The 18,389-nt window shown below is 40.0% G+C and overlaps 1 protein-coding gene across 1 annotated transcript in view; it reads left to right on the forward strand.

Annotated features, from left to right (window-relative positions):
• Positions 1-17,794, forward strand: part of Sorcs3 (sortilin related VPS10 domain containing receptor 3) — a 628,415-nt gene extending 610,621 nt beyond the window's left edge. Inside the window, exons 21-27 of the mRNA XM_038331480.1 lie at positions 1,819-1,942; positions 3,513-3,625; positions 8,620-8,751; positions 10,380-10,479; positions 11,509-11,614; positions 17,149-17,309; positions 17,730-17,794. Of these exons, the coding sequence (XP_038187408.1) occupies positions 1,819-1,942; positions 3,513-3,625; positions 8,620-8,751; positions 10,380-10,479; positions 11,509-11,614; positions 17,149-17,309; positions 17,730-17,794 (801 nt within the window). The remainder of the gene's footprint in view (positions 1-1,818; positions 1,943-3,512; positions 3,626-8,619; positions 8,752-10,379; positions 10,480-11,508; positions 11,615-17,148; positions 17,310-17,729) is intronic.
• Positions 17,795-18,389: the final 595 nt, after the last annotated feature.

Genomic DNA, 18,389 nt, shown 5'->3' on the forward strand with positions numbered 1-18,389 from the left:
TTTAAATATATCCCCAAAAGTGGTATTGCTGGGTCTTGAGTTGTAAGTCACTGTTCTTGTCATTCAGGAGACATCAACAGTGTGGTACACATAGCCTCTCATTTCATGGCCATGGATCTTCTATCTTTCTGTGGTGTGAATGACACCACCATGCAGAGCCCCGGTTGTCTTCTGCATACTTCTCAAAACAAGACTCTAGAGTTGGGGAGATGGCTCAGCAGTTAAGATTATTTGCTGCTCTTTCAGCGGACTTAAGAATTAAAAATTTAATTCTTAGCCTCCAAATTCTGGGGAATCTGATACCCTCTTTTTGCCTCTGCAGGTACTGCACACATGTTATACACAGAGTATATGTAGGTACAGCATATATACACATAGAATAAAAATAAGCAAAATATTAAAGAAACAGGACTCTAAACACACATGGCATCACGGTGTGAGAGATAGATCCATTTCTACCTTATCCTTTGCTCATCTCCAAAGGCTCACAGGTGCCATTCTGAAGCCATATGTATGATAAATAATGCCTACACCTCAGGAGCTGTCTTCAGCTGAAGGGAAATGTTATTTCTTTATATATTCCCTTCCTTTTTTATTCAATAAAGAGAGAAGAAAATATATCAGAAGCTTGGGGTAGTATCTCTGATTCTGCCCAACAACCATGAGTCTGATCATAAAGAAGTGCTATAGAATTTGAAATAGAAAAAATCAAATTAATCCTTCAGAAGCCCTGTCAAATATGGTGAGAATAAAAGGATTTCAGTCTTATAGAAAGAACACTGTCTAAAAACCGCATCTCCGGGCCTTTGCATTTCTCTGGGTGCCCATATCCAGCCAATGATGAATACACTGTGGGGATTGGCAGATACTTACCCCCCTTAGAGTGCGGTTCTGTGCATCCTTCAGCAAGCTACATTATCATTCTCTATCTTGTTGTCCCAATGCGTGGAGGGAATAGTGAGTCTGCTCATCTATGCTTGAAGCATTTCCTTGTGTGCCTTTGCCCAGCCTCCAGCTGTTATCCCTTACCTTCCACAGCACAGGGATCATGAGAAGACAAGGGTCTTAAGAAAGTTGCTGGATAACTGACTCTTCCATCTCAAGCTCTGCCTTCCCTTCCTCAAGAACTTTCTTGCATTCTATTTCTCCTTTTGTCCTTGATAAGTCTCTATCTTTTGCTAAGTCAGGAGGAAGCAAAAAGAAAACTAAATCACAACCTATTATATATGCATGTGTGTACATTCTCAAACTAATAAAAATGGGGAAAATGCTTTGCAAGGGAAAACAGACATAATTCAACAAAAAATCAATTGTAAGGCCACTGGATTTGTTTTGCATGTTTTTTTCTGTTGTAAGAATGACACTGTGCTTAAATCAGGGGATACTGAAGTAACAGGTCACTTCTTTGAAAAGTCCCTGGAGCCCAAAGAAGTATGGGCTAAAACACAAGGGATGCTGGGTAGTGACAGGAAGTGATTCCTTGCTCCAGGAGCCATCAGATACTGGCATTAAAAGCTGATTTTGTTTTGCCTAAGAGAAAGAACAGGGTGATATGACAACTAGAGTGTCACTCAGTGTTTAGGTTTAAATTTTCTGAATCTTCAATTGATTAATACCCTTTCTAGTTCTAGAGATATAACCAGAGTTTGGGGAAACCAAATAAAATTGTTAGTTCATTTTCTTTTTCTTTTTTAACTGAAGAACTTCTGAGAGCTGTCATTATCTGAATATGCATGACATTCCGAGGTTTACAGGAAGGGAAGGAAACCTGGTACCTCATGGAAGGCTGAAGGGATCTTGCTGTTCTCTTTCTTGCAGCCCCTCATCACCTTGGACAGCAGCATCTCTTTCACATTCCTTGCAGAGGGAACCAACACCATCACTGTGCAGGTAGCTGCTGGGAATGCTCTCATCCAAGACACCAAGGAAATTGCAGTGCATGGTAAGCTCTGGACATGGTCATGTGATACTCTTTTCTGTCTAAGTACTTCCCTCCTCCTATACTAGTGCCAAGCATAAACTGCTTTAGAATTGACCAGCTTCTAGGGAGAGCACTGAAGTCCACCAATATAGACTTCATTGGATGGAGAAGTAAAATTTTAAAAAAAGGCAGATCACAGGTAGGCACCTGTTGTTCCTTGTGGAGATACACACCTTGTGGTATATCTAGATCACATGTTTGGAGTACTTATTAGACAATGACATTTATTATAGTTAAAGGAAAGGGAAAGTCGGGGAACTGTAGAAGGAGCTAGATCTGATGATCTGTTAAGGTGTTTGCACTGTATGTACAGCACTTACTGTGTGACATGGGACAAATGATCTCCAAACCAGAGGAGTATTTGCCTCCCCACCCTGTAGGATTTATGTCTTGGATAATGAGATGACCTATGCAGAGTAATGTGGTTCTCCTTTCTTGGTTGTTGAAATTCCAGCATCATTGTGAAGGCTTTATAATGACGCTAAAATCGTTAGCATATGTAGCTATATACATATCATATACGTCATGAAAGTTGAAGCAAAACTGCCTAGGAGAATAAAATAGAGTAAAAGGAGAAGTTAGAAGTGGGGTCCTCTATGGAGGGATATGTGGATCTACAAAAATGTCCTTATGAAGTTAATACAATACACTATGAAAGCAGAGCAATAAAAATGAATATAAGCATAAATAAAGGCAGATACACGGAGTTGGTGATACACGGAGTTGCCACCATGGTCTAAACCATGGGAAACAGTCTTAATTACAACATTTAAGTGAAATTAACAATCCTACGCTTCCATCCCTCCAGACCTCCCAGGAGTGCCCAGGCGGCCACTATGATTGTGGTTGTCTGGAGAGTTACATGAGTGTGTGTGAGCCTCTGTCCAAGGCACATTTCTCCAACTTTGCCCCAGTGAGTTCTTTTCCTGCTTTTCTGCCAGCTGACCACTGGAGCCCCTTATTGGGACCTGAAGTAAATATTTTTGTAGGAGTGTAAATGTTACACTGAAAAGTGGATACATCAGAAATGCTGATTTTCATAAATTAGCACCATGTGGATACACATGTGTACTTACTAACCAGGTCATTAAATCAAGCATTACCTTACACTTCTAGAGACAAAGTTTAACCTACTTTCCACACCTGTGAGGGATTTTTAGAGAATAATCAACAATGGAACTGAGGTCAGAGAGCTAAAAAGCATCCATCCCAGCCATTCCTGACTGCTATGCTTTGGTCTGTCTGAGATACACAGAGGGGAGTTCAGATCTCCTCTGGGATTCCCTGCTTGTCTTTCATTTCAATCAATATTCTTTATAGGAGTTAGCAACATGAGGAAGAGCACAAATCTACTCTTGGTGGGCAAATGCCTTTCTTTTCAGAAGCCAAAGAGCAGCTGAAAATAAGGAAAGGTAGCTGAAACCTTGTGAAAGAGAACTGGTTTCTAATGTACACGGCTATGGGTCCATGGCCCATAGAAGCCTCGCGTCTCACTCTGCCAGCTTCACCTGCACATTCCGTCTTCTTGCAGAGTACTTCCAGTCACAGCTCTTATCATTCTCCCCAAACCTGGATTACCACAATCCCGATATTCCTGAGTGGAGGCAAGACATTGGCAATGTTATCAAGAGAGCTCTGGTTAAGGTAAGTTGACTTTCATTCTTTGAGACAATAAAAAAAGCAATAGATGACAGAACCAAGATTTCAAAATTCTATTCCAAAGAAAGATGAGGATTTTTTTTTATCCTTATAGAGAAAGAAATAAAGAAAAGTCAGAACTGGGTAAGGAGGAGCAAAACAAAAGGAGGCATGAGAGAGTACAGCTGGGAATGGAACAGAGGCTAGTCTAGTGTCTGAAGATGGAAATTGGCTCGGTGTTTGTCCCAAGTATTTCTGAGACAGGGTCTTGACACTCCTAATAAAATGGATATCAGCTTGATGAATCTCTACTAATTTTAAGCATTTATCTGCAATTTGCCTATGATTAGGTCCTTCTTAAATAGATATTTAAGTTCACTAGGTTACCATTGTCCACACAGCTAAGAAACAGAGCAGAGCAGCCCACCAGGGAAATACAGCTATAGATTTAAGTCAAAGTTATATTTGCTGTGGGGAAGATAAGAGTGTTGTTAACAAGTCTTGGAAATACATACTAGAATACAATAATGAATAAAACATTCAATTTAAGTGGATAAGTAAGTCTAATTAATGTGCTATTTGTTCTATAATGTAGAGGTATAGCCAGCATCTCCAAAAAGCATGGAGAAATGTGTGACTTCACTATCCTGGAGATGGCAAGGCTGACCCATGCATTTACTTCAATAAATATTTCCTGAACTATTGAAGTGGTTCCAATAAAGATATTTGAACTGTATTTTAAAGGATATGTGCCAGTTAATAAGGAAGAGATTTTACCTTTCGGGTAGAATGAACAGTACATGCAAAGCCAATTCCTGCTACAAGTGCTCAGTATTTTGCAGAAATGACAAAGAGTTTGGTGTGGTCAATCTCTATCTCATAGGAGAACAAAGTGGTCAGTAATGGACTATAGTGGTTAAATCATAGTGTGAAGAATCAGAAAAGCTAAGCTGTAGGCATCAGAGGATGTGAAATGTATGATGTTTCCTTTAAGTAGAAAATTCTGTATATATATGCCAGGCACCTATTGTTGTGGCAATGCAGAAGAAAGGATGCTTAGGCAGAAAGGGCAGAATGTGGAGATGCTTTCAAACAAAAACAGGGGTTGTGTAGACCATGGAAAATTAAATCACAAAGAGAAAGGAGACAACAGCTCATGAATATAATGAGCAACAAAAGTACTAGGAACTTATAGGTGAGAGGAAAGGAAAAACTTTGTAATCCAAACAATAGATATGAGGTGTCCTTGCCACTAACTAATTTAGGACTATGTAGGGGAGAATGTATTGGGGAACAGTAATGGGTTTTGATCATTTGATGTGAGTTTGGAAGACATGAGAAGTGATTGCATGAACATGAACAGTTGGGAATGTGGACCTGAAGGTCAAACAGAGGTTCAGGATGGAGCAGCAATGTCTGAGCCAGTGCTGTAGAGATCATGAGTCTTGCCTGGGAGGAAAGTGGGATCAGGGAATCAAGACTGCTAACATGCTTCAAAGCAGAGGGGGAAAAAACACAGGGAAAGATATGGAAAAAGAGCTGACAGGAAGGAAGTAGAATAAGTTAGTGAGGAGGACAGGGGAATTCCTGTAGGCAGTATCTTAAGGGAACTTCAGACTCTCTATAAAGGAATTAGTCATAGAAAGAGATAAGAATAAGACAGCCTCTTTATTCTGTCTGGGCTACTGTACAATGATTGACTTACAAATGACAAAAATGTATCTCTTGAAATTCTCCATGCTAGAAAGTTGAAGACCAAGACATTGATAAGAGCGTGATCCATAAATGGCGTTTTCTCACTTTGTGTTCACACAGTGGAAAGTGGTTATCTAGAACTACTTGAATAAGGGTACTGATCTCATTCATGACTGTCCTACCCTCATGGCCTAATCACCCTCCCCAAGCCCTTCCTTCCATGCCTATCCCATTGATGCTGAGGCTTCAAACATAAACTGTAGGTGGATCACAAGTGCTCAGGCCATAGCATGCATTCTTACCACACCATCCAGGGTGGGATCATGTTTTACATACTTAGTTTTAAGCATTTAAAATATTTTGAAGAAACCATTTGGATACTGTGCATATCTTGTTGCCTAGTCCTTAAAACTTCAAGAGGTCAGTTTGGTGGTGGTGGTGCCTGCCTTTAATCCCAGCACTCGGGAGGCAGAAGCAGGTGGACCTCTATAAATTCGAGATCAACCTGGTTTACAAAAGCTAGTTTAAGGACAGGCTCCAAAGCTACAGAGAAACCCTGTTTCAAAAACAAAGCAAAACAAACAAAAAACAAAAATGTAGTGAGGTGCTGCGGGCGGCTTCCCACCACCCTGCTCTCGGCCACCGGCTAGCTTAAAACCCGAAATAACAACACATAAATTGTATTCTTTTAAACACTGCCTGGCCCATTATTTTCAGCCTCTTTCTCACATCTTGACTTACCCATATCTAATAATCTTTGTAACACCATGAGTGGTGTCTTACCGGGGAAGATTCAGCATGTCTGACCTGGTGGCTTGCTCCATCGCATCTGGCTGCAGAGGCAGGGCAATTGTCTGAGCCATCTACCTCACTTCCTTCTTCCTGTTCTGTCTACTCCACCCACCTATTTTCTAACCTATTAGGCCAAGCAGTTTTCTTTATTAATTAACCAATGAAAACAGATTAATAGAAGACCCGCCTCCATCACAAAAACAAACAAAACTTCAAGAGGTCAGTTTCTTAATCACAGGTCCCTTTAGACAGGATTAAGTGTAAGTAGACGGTAGACGCACAGCTTCAAGGTCCCTCTATGACCCTGACTGACCCTTCCTGAGATGAGACAAGGAGGATCATACCAGTCAATGCACTGGCAGGTTCACCTCTTTGCTTTGTTAGGTAATCCTCAAAATTCTGTGGGATAATGCTCTAGTACACTGTAAAGATTTGCCACTCATTTTGGTTTAATAAAACACTTGATTGACCAATAGCCAGGCAGGAAGTATAGGCATAGCAACCAAAATAGCAGAATTCTGGGAAGAGGAAAGGCAGAGAGTCAGTCACCAGTCAGATGCAGAGGAAGCAAGATGAGAATGTATCACTGAGAAAAGATACCAAATCACGTGACTAAACATAGACAAGAATTATAGGCTAAATTAAGTTGTAATATCTAGTTAATAATAAGCCTGAGCTAATAGGCTAAACGGTTTACAATTGATTTAAGCCTCTATGTTTTTCTGTGGTACTGAGTAGATGTGGGATCAAGCAGGACAGAAACTTCTGTCTGTATCAAAAGGGTTCACTCTTTCTTGGGCTCTAATACTTGCTACCTCTGGCTGATGAGGAGAAGGTCTTCCTGCTCTGTGTACTAGGACTCTGTGACTACCAGATATTTGGTGGTCATGCATCCCCACACGATACTGATATGTCTGGAAAACCACCGTGGGAGTGCAATGCCTTTGTGGCTGGTAGATTTTTTTAGACTTTATTGCTGTTTCTGCCTTCCTGGCTCTCTTTAGTTTATAGTAACCCTGAGAGTTAGCTCCAATCATTAAGTCCAGTTCTACATAGGAATTAGAGCTGAGCAAATAGGCAACAATCTACCCTTCTGCCTCCATTCAATTCAGCAAGCATCATTGCTTCATTGAGTTTCTACCATGCCAAGCAACTTTGGAATAGTGAAGTATCCTCAAAGATTTCTGGGGGTGCGGATGCCTGGGCAAGCGCACAGTTAACATCTGCCCCCCCAAAAAAAAGGATTGAAACTAACAGCTGCAATTGTAGGCAATGATGGATATAATCACTGTCCCTAAAGTGTGGTGACAATCATGATTTGAATATCCTGAAAGACATCATTGCAGGCAGATGGTCACATGAGAATCCTTTAAGTGAGGTGGCATTTCAGCTGAACCACACATCCTCTGTCATATTTATATTAAGAGAATAGACATTTTCTTAATCAAAGAGCATCAATACACATAGGAAAGAATAATCTACAGGAAAATTTAGTTCATTTAACCAATTTTTTCCATCAGAAGCTTGGCTATTTTAAATTTTTAATAACATAACTCAATAAAATCAGATGCTCAAGAATAAAAAAAAATCACCCATAATCCTATCTTAAGACTTAGAATTTAAATCTTATATACATTTGTATTTTTATAAACTTGTAATGAAAGAATTGTATAGAAATAAAATGAGTATGCAGCCATTGTAAGTAACCACATGACCTCATATAGTGTTCAACATCACCTTCAACATAGAATAATATTTCCCCATGTGATTATAGCAGTATTTTCTTAATTTTTGAGTGGTTAGGTTTCCCATTTATTTTTACCTTAGATAATATCATGTTTATTGCTATGTATGGTTTTCAGACATTTTGAATCATTTCCTTAGGACTAAACATGTTATGGTTGCAGGTTGAAGAACATGAGTATTTTTATGGTCTGAAATAAATTCTTTTGGAAAGCAAATTGGTGATAGGTATCAATTTTTTTTTTCATGTTGCCAGTCCCAGTGAGTGGCTCTCCTTCCACTGTAGCCACACCAATAATGCTATTAAACTCAAAACATTCCTGCTTTAACTGGAGAGGCAAGTGCTCTTCTGCTGTTACTTTGAATTTGCCATGCCCACCTCCATGTTTCCTTGTAACTGCTTACTCCTCATTTGGACCCATTCTGTTCAATTTTGAGCTGCTGGTCTAGTTTTCTCAATAAAAAAGAAGCGGAGAATACAAGAAAAAACTTTTGTAAATGTTCCCAGTAAATACCATTGTGGAATCATTTGGAATACTCTCTGAGTTTCAGGACAACTGAAAGTGAGAGCAGAGAAGGCAGTGGAGTGTTAGCTGGCAGCTTGAGGGGTAACAGAAGGACGGTCTGGGTGTACACTGCAGCCTGGGTCTGGAATACGACGTTTTTAAAACATCATACAGGGCTTAAGGGTGTGAATGCACTGTTCCTGGCTACTGGTCTATGGGAGGCTGGCACTTAAACCCTTACTCTTTTCTCTAAACGTTTTGCAGGTAACCAGCGTCCCAGAAGACCAGATTCTCGTGGCCGTGTTCCCAGGTCTCCCCACTTCAGCAGAGCTTTTCATCCTCCCACCCAAGAACTTGACAGAGAGGAGGAAAGGCCACGAAGGGGATCTAGAGCAAGTAAGTCACAGACTCTCGACTGGGACACCTGCCACCACACCAGTCTCTGTGTTAACATAAAGTGGTCTCTAGTCGAAGAGCAAGAGCAGCCTACCAGTCAGCCAGTGGCTCTTGTCCCAACTTCTTGGATCTTGAACAATTATCAACCCTATGCATAATAAGCAGGGATAGAATAGTGCCCCAGCCTCACTTATTCCAGTGCGTGGCATTCTTGAGCCTTTCGTGCCTTCCACTGGTGAAGGAGAGAGGGAGAGTGAGAGGGACAGATATAAATAGAGAGACAGAGGCAGACAGGGTCACGCATACTGGTGTTTCCCTATCTGTTTGTGGGAATAAGGTCTTTAAACTGCATGGGCCCTAGAGATGCTGGTCAATGTTCTGGAGAGGAAACATATTGCTTTTAGACACTTTTCTTTGGAGAAAGATGGATTTTGCTATTTATTTTCAAATAAATATTGTTTCCAAAGTGGGTTATGACTGACAGTCACTGTTGGACACATGGTTCATGTGATCAGCGCACAGTTCTGGAGGCAAATAGGCTCTTGTCTGCTGTTTCTTCCCTAACGCTTTTGCTTCCACTGGGATATTGCTGGCTGCACACTGTGCTGTCCTCTCCTATCTCCTCATGATGCTAAGTCAAGAGACATGGAAATAAGAAGGAACAAAGCTGCTGAAAGGCTGTGTGATTTAAACACATTTGCTCCTATGTGGAGTAACCATTGCACAAACTCCTGCATCCTTCCAGTTCTCACCTGGCTTGGGTGACACCCATCCGTAATGCTCAGGCAGAAGAAGTGCTGGTATCCTTTTGTCTGGACTGAAGGAATTCTTCGCATCACAGGCTGTATGTTAAAGTCACTAAAAAATAAATCCATCTTCTTGGTGCACATATCACTTCTCTAAGCCTTCATTATTCTGAAATAGCAAGTAGCGAGCATGAACTATATTTGGAAGCTCCACTATCCATCCATTTAGATAAACAGGTAATTACAGTGATGGATAGCAGCTGTGATATTAAGGTGTGTACAGGCAGATAAGATTTGGAGACAACAGGCTAAGTGAGCCTCGGCTCTCAGGTGGGAATCAGAGTGGTTAAATCAGTGTTGTGTGTTCTGAGACTTGCTGTGGGAAAAAGGAAAAAGGAAAAATTATCCCTTAAAAGGAGGCAGCCTCTTCTTTGATGTTTGCCTCCCATTGTCTGTGGAATAGAATATGCAGAGGATTGGGATGGGGTTCTGCTTGGGCTTTAATCCTTGCGGGTGCCTCTGTACCCAGTGTGTTACCTGATCAGATTAAAGACCTAACGATGAGTTGACATTCTTCCATTGAACCCACAACAGGCCTCTGCTTATAAAGGCAGGGATGAAAGAAGTCTAAGCGAGAAGTCGAATGAAATGCGATGTCTGTTGGAGCTCTCATTCATGGGAGCTTTGGAAAGCTGCTCTTTCTTTTTTGACGTACCTCTTTCTGCCTTTCCACTTCTTGGTCACATGAAAGCTCTGTAGCTATAAGAACCAAGTTGATAAAGATGTCTATATACCATGAATGAACTTTTTTTGCCAGTTGATTCATAAGGGAGTACTATCATTTGCCCCGTCTACCCATGAACCCTCTCTCTTGTTTTACAGATTGTAGAGACCGTGTTTAATGCGCTAAACCAAAACCTGGTACAGTTTGAGCTGAAGCCAGGGGTCCAGGTCATTGTATATGTCACACAGCTGACCTTAGGTGAGTGCTTGCTGGATTCAGGGAATGTGAAGATGGACGAGTTATTATTTTGAGCAGAAAAAGGAAGGGATACCCTCTGAACCCTTTTCCATAGATGATGCAATACCTAAGCCTGTATGCTTGATAATGGCTGATGGTATCTTGGGAGCTACTGCAGGAAGACGTTTTTACAAGTGGCTTTATTATTGAATTCTGAATACTATTTTGAGAAAATGTTCTATTTCTTTGACTTTATATTTGAGATGGTTGGGTTATATGGGCGGTACTTGGGTTCTTCAAAGGTTTTCGATTCTGAGTCTCTATAAGAGGTCAACTCAGGAAACTTTAAGATCCCATTCCATTTACAGAATGTGAGTCATGTGGGAAGACAGATCAGGTAGTTGTCACTGGGTGCCTTACAAAAGGAATAGAATTGGCGTGTCCTATTGGACATGGTCATGTGGATGCTGGAGAGTCTGCCTGTTGGGTGGGTCTTTCTGACGGCAGAATTTTCTTTTTCTTTTTCTTTTTTTTTTTTTTTTTTAGTTTTTCGAGACAGGGTTTCTCTGTAGTGTTGAGTCTGACCTGGAACTAGCTCTTGTAGACCAGGCTGGCCTCGAACGGCAGAATTTTCTTGTATAGAGTTCCTAAGGCTCACCATCTAGGGGATTTATACCCACAGAGTGTGGTAGAGGGAGAGAAAACAGTTTAAGACTTTATTTATGGTAAACCCAAAGTTATCAGTGTGCTGCCACATTGTCAAGAAGACTAACAAGACCAAGATTGCAAGACCTTTACTCCCTCAGTGAGTCACATATACTCAGTATATACCCTAACCAGTAGGTGTTCCCAGACACAACAGAGGAGCTTAAGTTTTCATGAAAGTTTAGAATAATTCTTCTCCTCAGAGCATGTCCAATGCCCAAGTAGCATACAGGCATTTGGAGACTGGAAATCAGGGTGGGCAATCAGCCTCTGTTCTCCAGTATCTCCATCCTCGCTCAAGCTTCATAGTGAGCACATCTCTTCTCCTTCCCTCCCTCCCCCCAGCTCCACTGGTAGACTCCAGCGCTGGGCACAGCAGCTCCGCCATGCTTATGCTGTTGTCAGTGGTATTTGTCGGCTTGGCTGTGTTTTTGATCTACAAGTTTAAAAGGTAAGTGCTATTGTTCGTCCGATTGTAGCTCCAGGTGAGGTTTATTGCAGCTGACTCTTCTTATGACTGATGTTCTTCAACTCATATTTACAATGTGATCTTTGTTTTTCTTGATGCTTTCCTTAGTGCTGGAGAAAAAACAGGAGTGACTTAGAATCAGGGAATGAATGTGTTTGAGAATCTGACCAATAATTCATTTTGTAGGTTTAATAGATTAAGAAAATAAAGATTAGTTTTGAAACCGATTTATTCTCCATAATAAATGTGTGAGAGGATTTTCAGATCTCACCCATATTTCTGAAGTAGGTTCTCAGATATTCCAGAAGTGTATTCATATAGACCAACAACCATGCAGAGTAGTTAAACAGAGAAAAATCTTCATTTTCAATGAATACAGACACATGCACTCATGTACACTGTATACATATGTTTCCTTATCTCATATTGTTGCTATCCAATATCTCTGTTTCAACCTGCAAGGTGGGTGATGGACATATAACTCACTGTGTAAAGTATTTATCTAGCATGCTCAAGGCCCTGGGATTGATCCCAACTGCCATATAAACCAGATATAATGGCACGTGATTGTATCCTAGCACTTGAAAGGTGGGGCCAGGAGGATCAGAAGTTCAAGGTCATCTTTAGCTATGCAATAATTTTGATGTCATCCTGGGTTATATGAGACTATGATTCAAGTTTTCAAAAAAAAGAAAGAATAAACTGTTGCATATTATAAATTGCTCCTGTTTCCTTCTTTTACTGTTTTTAAAAGAAACTGTTCACACAAAGAACCACACACACATATATTCAGAAATTATTTTTGAAGGTCCCGGGAAGGGTGACATAATAGGATATTAACAAAAAGAATGGAGTTAAAATGAACAATTATGCACTAGCATTCAAATTATGTAGAGCTCCCAAGAGGCTTACTGATTTGTAATACAAACTCTGAAATCACATGGACTCAGTTTTCCTTCTGGCGTTTATACTCTTGGACAAGTGTATTTACATCTCCAAGACTTCATTTCCTCACTTGTATGCTGTGGAAAACAATGATATCTTATGGTTTTGTTGTGTGAATTAAACATGTGTGTTCCAATGATGCCCATGGGCCATAAACTAATATACACAATAACTGTCTCCCAAAAATTATGAGGAAGAGTCTTCCTAATTGAGAAGCCTGGGTAAAATGAAGATAACATTATGAATTATGTGAGTTTTTAAAACATGTCTTGGTCTGGGAGTGTTCCTGGGCTACGAAGATAATCTCTGTGGATTGTAGAGAAGGTGGACACGGGGGAGGGGCAGTTACTCTTTCCTGGCCATTTTTCTCTTCTCTGGTGGATGTTTCTGGTGCTTAGGAATGTCTTTTCTACTCAATATAAAACTTGCTGTGGGCAACACGGGCAAGAATCTCTCAACTCTTTCCCACGCTCACTGGAAAGACAGGCTGGCATTACTTCACTAGTGGACTTACGAATGTGAATGGGGAATCATGTACTTTTGGGTCAGGGTGGCTGAGTGCATCTGCTCCTGTTTGCTTTGAAGACAGGAAAAACCCTTTGGTGTAATTAAAGGGAAAATGTCTAATAAGACAAGACACCATTTTATGGATGTACTTAAATTATATGCAAAACAGAATGTCAGTCACCCAAGTATGTGTCTGTGAGAATTTCTGGGTTGTAAGGAATGTAAAGACCGGGAGCTGAGTACCAACTGAGTAAAATGTCACTGGCTTATTCTAGCATCCCATGGTAGATGAAGATGAGAGCCAATAGAAATTCTGCAAGATGCAATTTTTGTTCATCACACATCTTCAAATTAGTGCAAGATATCTTATGACTCAGAACCTTTATGTATAAAGAAGGCTAAACTCCCTGGATAGTCAACTTCTTTATGTAAACAACTCTAACTTTGTAGACTTTTGTACTTGAATCCACTCAGATAATGATGTTTCAGAATTACTGTACTTTGTAGTTCTCAATTATCAGCCCAAACTTTCTTTTTCTGACAGTGGACTAGAGCCAGTCAAACTGGATAAACAGCAGTAAGCCGAAAGTTAACCTTTACTTTCCTAGTCCACGTTCCTGTTCTGTGTTTACCTCCCAATGCTCCAGGCCTTTGCTTGATACTCGGCTAAATTTTCCTTTATTTCTCTGGCCTTTTCTTTTCTTCCCATCTTGTAGAATCCCATTGGTGACTGTGCAGGGTATGCCAGCTAGCAAACAAAGAAAGGTCAGGCAGCCTCCTGGATCTCTCATTCTCCTCTGCCTTGTTCATTACCATCCAATAGCATTTCTATAACAATGAACATGCATCAACATCTACAGTGATATGGTAGCTCAGTTTTTCATGTTGACATTTATCAAAATACATGTAGTTACACCTGGATACCAAACACTGATGATCGGCTCAGCAAGGTAATGGGGACAGTTGCGCTTTTATTTCTAGGTTATTGACTCTACCATTTATACAAGCAAATTTTTTTCTTGATAGGACTACCAGTACAAATTAATTTAAACATCCATCCATCCAACAAATACATACCGAGTACCTACTATGTTCTATGCACTTAGAATCACCCAGTAAGATTAGTTAAGAAAAAGAGAGCGAAGTAAGATCACTAAATATCCTTCATGTAAATAGCACCCCACCCTTCACATCACATCTGCTTCATAGGCGGTGACTGTGGTTTCCAGAAACCTTAGCAATATAATTAAAAATCCTTGCGATGTGATTTTACTCTCTGAAAAATCCTCAACAAGAAAGACCTGCTTTCTATCATTATGTATGTTTTTCTGGTTATTCAAGAAAATGTTAGAGCCCTTATATTTCTTCCTACCTATTTTTTCAATAGGGCTTTCATTATAATTTAAATCTGCTTTTTCATAGCTGGAGCAGATGGATCTAAACTGAACCTGATTTGGTTTGATTGCCTGCTTTTTAGGATACTTGCAGTCTCCCAGCTTATTCCTCTTATTTAAACCTGTGTGGATATGTGGCCCAAGACACATCCCTTGATCTCTTTATGGAAACACGGAGCTCAGACTTGACTGACATCTTCAAAAATTCTACAAGTGAATGTATTAAGCAATGAAAAGCAACTTGACAGCTTCTTATAATGTTACAAATTGTGATGTCAAAGCCAGTCCCTTCCAGTCATCTATTGAAGATGAAAACATGTTTACTTTCAGAGATTGAAATAAAGTGAGCAGTCTTTGTAAAGCCTAATGAGTACAAACACTCCTAGATGTCTTTAGCTAAGCAGGAAGGGGGGATAACAAATTGTATGATCAGGAATACACTACGTCTGCCCCTAGACCTAGTGAATATTAACATTACAGTTGAACTTCACATTTATAAGCAATTGTAGTTTTCTAGCTAGAAGCAATTTAATTCATTAGACTATATATGTATTTATTTAAAAATCAAAGTAAGGACCAACTCAGTCTGTCTATCTATCTATCTATCTATCTATCTATCTATCTATCTATCTAATCTATTTATTTATCTTCATCATCTATCTAATTATCTTTTTGTCTGTATTTTCTTTTTCCCCTTTATTTCCAGCTTGCCCCAAACACATTATATAACTGATGATGACTTTGAACTGATCCTCATGCATGCACCTCCTAAGTACTCTAATTATAGGCATGGCCAGTTTGTGGGATTCTGGGGATTGAACCCATAGCTTAATGGATGCTATACAAGTTCTTCTGTCAACTGAGTTGATACTATGACCCCTGAATTTTCAATTCTGTACATTCATGGAATGTGTAGGTTTTTAATTCCAAGATTATACACATTTACTGTATTATAAATTGGGTCTCCCTGATATGGACCAGTGGGAAATGTGAGGATACAACGTTTCATGTATGGAAAGAAAAGTAAGACACGAAAATTGAGCATAGTGGAAAGGTAGAGAAAAGTGTGTGCTTAAAACCTATTTTCAGAGTTTCCTTTGAGAGTTATCCTGGAAAACTTCATTACATATTTGGGCTCATTTGGGGTTGGAATAGAATGAAGAAGATACAAGCATGAAAATCCTACTAGAAGAGAGAGGTGGACCTTTAGGAATACATGAAATACACTAGGTTGAATAAGACATTAGAAGATATTTATTGGCTTTCCTTCATTTTAGAATTTAGTTCAATATCCCCAACATTCAATGAGGTAAGAAAAAATATCTTCTGGTTATAACATGCCAGCATTAAAGTGAAGCCTTCATATTGGAAACCGGTCTAGCAAAATGCATAGAGTACAGGATTTGAATATTTTATTCATCCACTCAACAAACATTTATTAAGTAAAACTGTGTGCTGTCTGTATAGCTGTGAACATAGTCCACTTAGACCTTGCCCGTCGAGTGAGAATGACAGAAAAACAAATGAATAAGCATGAGCTACTATAGCGAACTAAACTCATACCTGACTGGTTTAATAGACTTTGTCTTGCAATTGCACTTTAAACCAGGAGAGATCAGGGATAGGAGGAGTCTTCAGGAGTGACACATGAGCTGAATTCTGAAGGACAGGGATGAAGCATCACCATGAGAACAGTAGATGTCTTCTATAGATAGAGGGAACAGTTGGTTCAATGTCAAGTCCACAGGGGGAGGAATGTTTTGTGTAGATTCTTATAGCTCAGTGTTCAGATTGATAAGCACCTAGGGGCACTGATATCAACCACTCTTGAGCACTTGGCAGAATGAAGATCCCAGATCCATCCCGTTTGAATCTGAGTCACAAGTCACATTATACTGAAGGCCGTGGTTGAAAGCTGTTCACATAAGGGTATGGAGAGCACTAGATTTTAGGCATGAGGAGGAGCCTGCTGAGAGTGGAAGAGAGTCAGGCAGGGGATCATGCCAGAGGGGTTGGGGAAAAAGTCAGTCTTAGTAGGATTTTGGTCTGAACTTTCTTCCAATCCTAAATTGACTGCCTCATGTCTCAAAATCTATTCCTTGTATGTCTTTCTTTGACCTCTATTAATTACTCTCTTATTTATTTATTTTTTATTAATTACTCTTAATGCTAAAAAATGAAGCAACTGTTATTCCCATTAAGCAGAGAGGGAAACTATCAAAATATTTTATATATTTGACCCAGGTTTATTGCTGTAAAAATTATAACAATGGCTATGAGTCTGTTATTTTGGGCTGTTCATAAAAGAAAGCAACAGAATCAATTATATACATGCCAACTTAGTGAAAGATGTCATTTGAGTCTCAAAAGACTAAAAATCCAGCTCCTTTGCAAATGTAATAGCAGGTGGATATTTTCAGACTTTACTTAATAACTCATCAACACCATTGCCCCCTTTAAAGGAAGTTCTGCAGGTTCAATCTCACCTGGCATCTTGATCTCTGGCTAGCCTTGCATCCTTGGCTTCAGGGTCTGTATGTGGCCAGGCCATTCCCTGATGCTGGCTGTTCCTGTAAATGGCATTTCCTCTACTTACCCTCTAGCACTTTCTGTTGCTCACATCAGGCTTGCCCGTTTATCTCACTTTGATTTTGTTCCTACCTCATGTAGGAAAATCCCCTGGATAAACATCTATGCCCAAGTCCAACATGACAAGGAGCAGGAGATGATCGGATCAGTGAGCCAAAGTGAAAATGCCCCCAAAATCACACTCAGTGATTTCACTGAGCCCGAAGAACTGCTGGACAAAGAGCTGGATACACGGGTCATAGGTATGTGTGCCTGTGCCACCACACTCAAAGTCCTGTGTCCTCCAAACATTCTGTCATTAGCTGGAATTGCATACCTGTGCCACTGGACAGTTCTGGACTGCAAGACTGGGGAAAACACTGGTTATGGTAACATAATCTTGTTTCAAAATTTATTATTTACTCTATTACAGCTATTGCTGTAATGAGCAGTAAGATAATGTAAGATAATGTAAGATGACTGTCAACCTGTTGGGCCTACCTATATTCTGTGAAGGTGGATGAGAAGCTAGTGATCCAGTAGGAATATCTAGATGCTCCACTTAGTTAAAAACTACTACAACCTGTTCCAGGCAGTTTGTTATTTGGCAGTGAATAAAGGGAAGAGCCAGAAGCCCTGTGGAACTTACTCTGTCTCCTCTCTGTGTCTTTTCTCCCCTGCAGGAGGCATTGCCACCATTGCAAACAGTGAGAGCACAAAGGAGATCCCTAACTGTACTAGTGTTTAACCAAGAAGCTGCGTGGTCAACCACCTTCCTGACATTTTATTTTTTATGACTATTATTACTGTTATTATGGAAAAATGAAAATGTCTTTTTTACCTTTTGTTTACCAAGGGTTCCTTCATAAATAACAGGCAGATACTGAGCTTTGGAAGGAAACAAAGGCATCCTTAGTTGATTGCAATGGATGAAGGAATACATGATTGTGTCTGTGTTAAGGATGCGTCTTCCCACAGGTTCCTTGCTTTACTCTGCTGGTGGTAGAGCAAAGACCTTCTTGTGTTCTTCTGTCTTTTTTTGAATTGGATTTTTGTTCATTTCTATTTCTCCTGCCCCTGCCACCCTCCACACTGCATACACACACAACACATATCATCCCCCAGTTCAATTGCAGGATGTAGGTTGAGGGGGGAGTGGATGTAGCTGCCAAAGGCACGCACACCTTTCTGAAAGAGGCCCTGCCTCGTGCATGTCAATTCTGAGGCTACAGATGGCATATTGTATATAATTACAATGTAAATAGCTTTTTATTTCCTAAGAAATAATTTAATGTTTAGTAAAAAAGAAAACAGAAAAAAAGAAAGATGTGTGTGTTGGCTTA

The sequence above is a fragment of the Arvicola amphibius genome, chromosome 1 (assembly GCF_903992535.2).
Source record: "Arvicola amphibius chromosome 1, mArvAmp1.2, whole genome shotgun sequence".
NCBI classification, from domain to species: Eukaryota; Metazoa; Chordata; class Mammalia; order Rodentia; family Cricetidae; genus Arvicola; species Arvicola amphibius.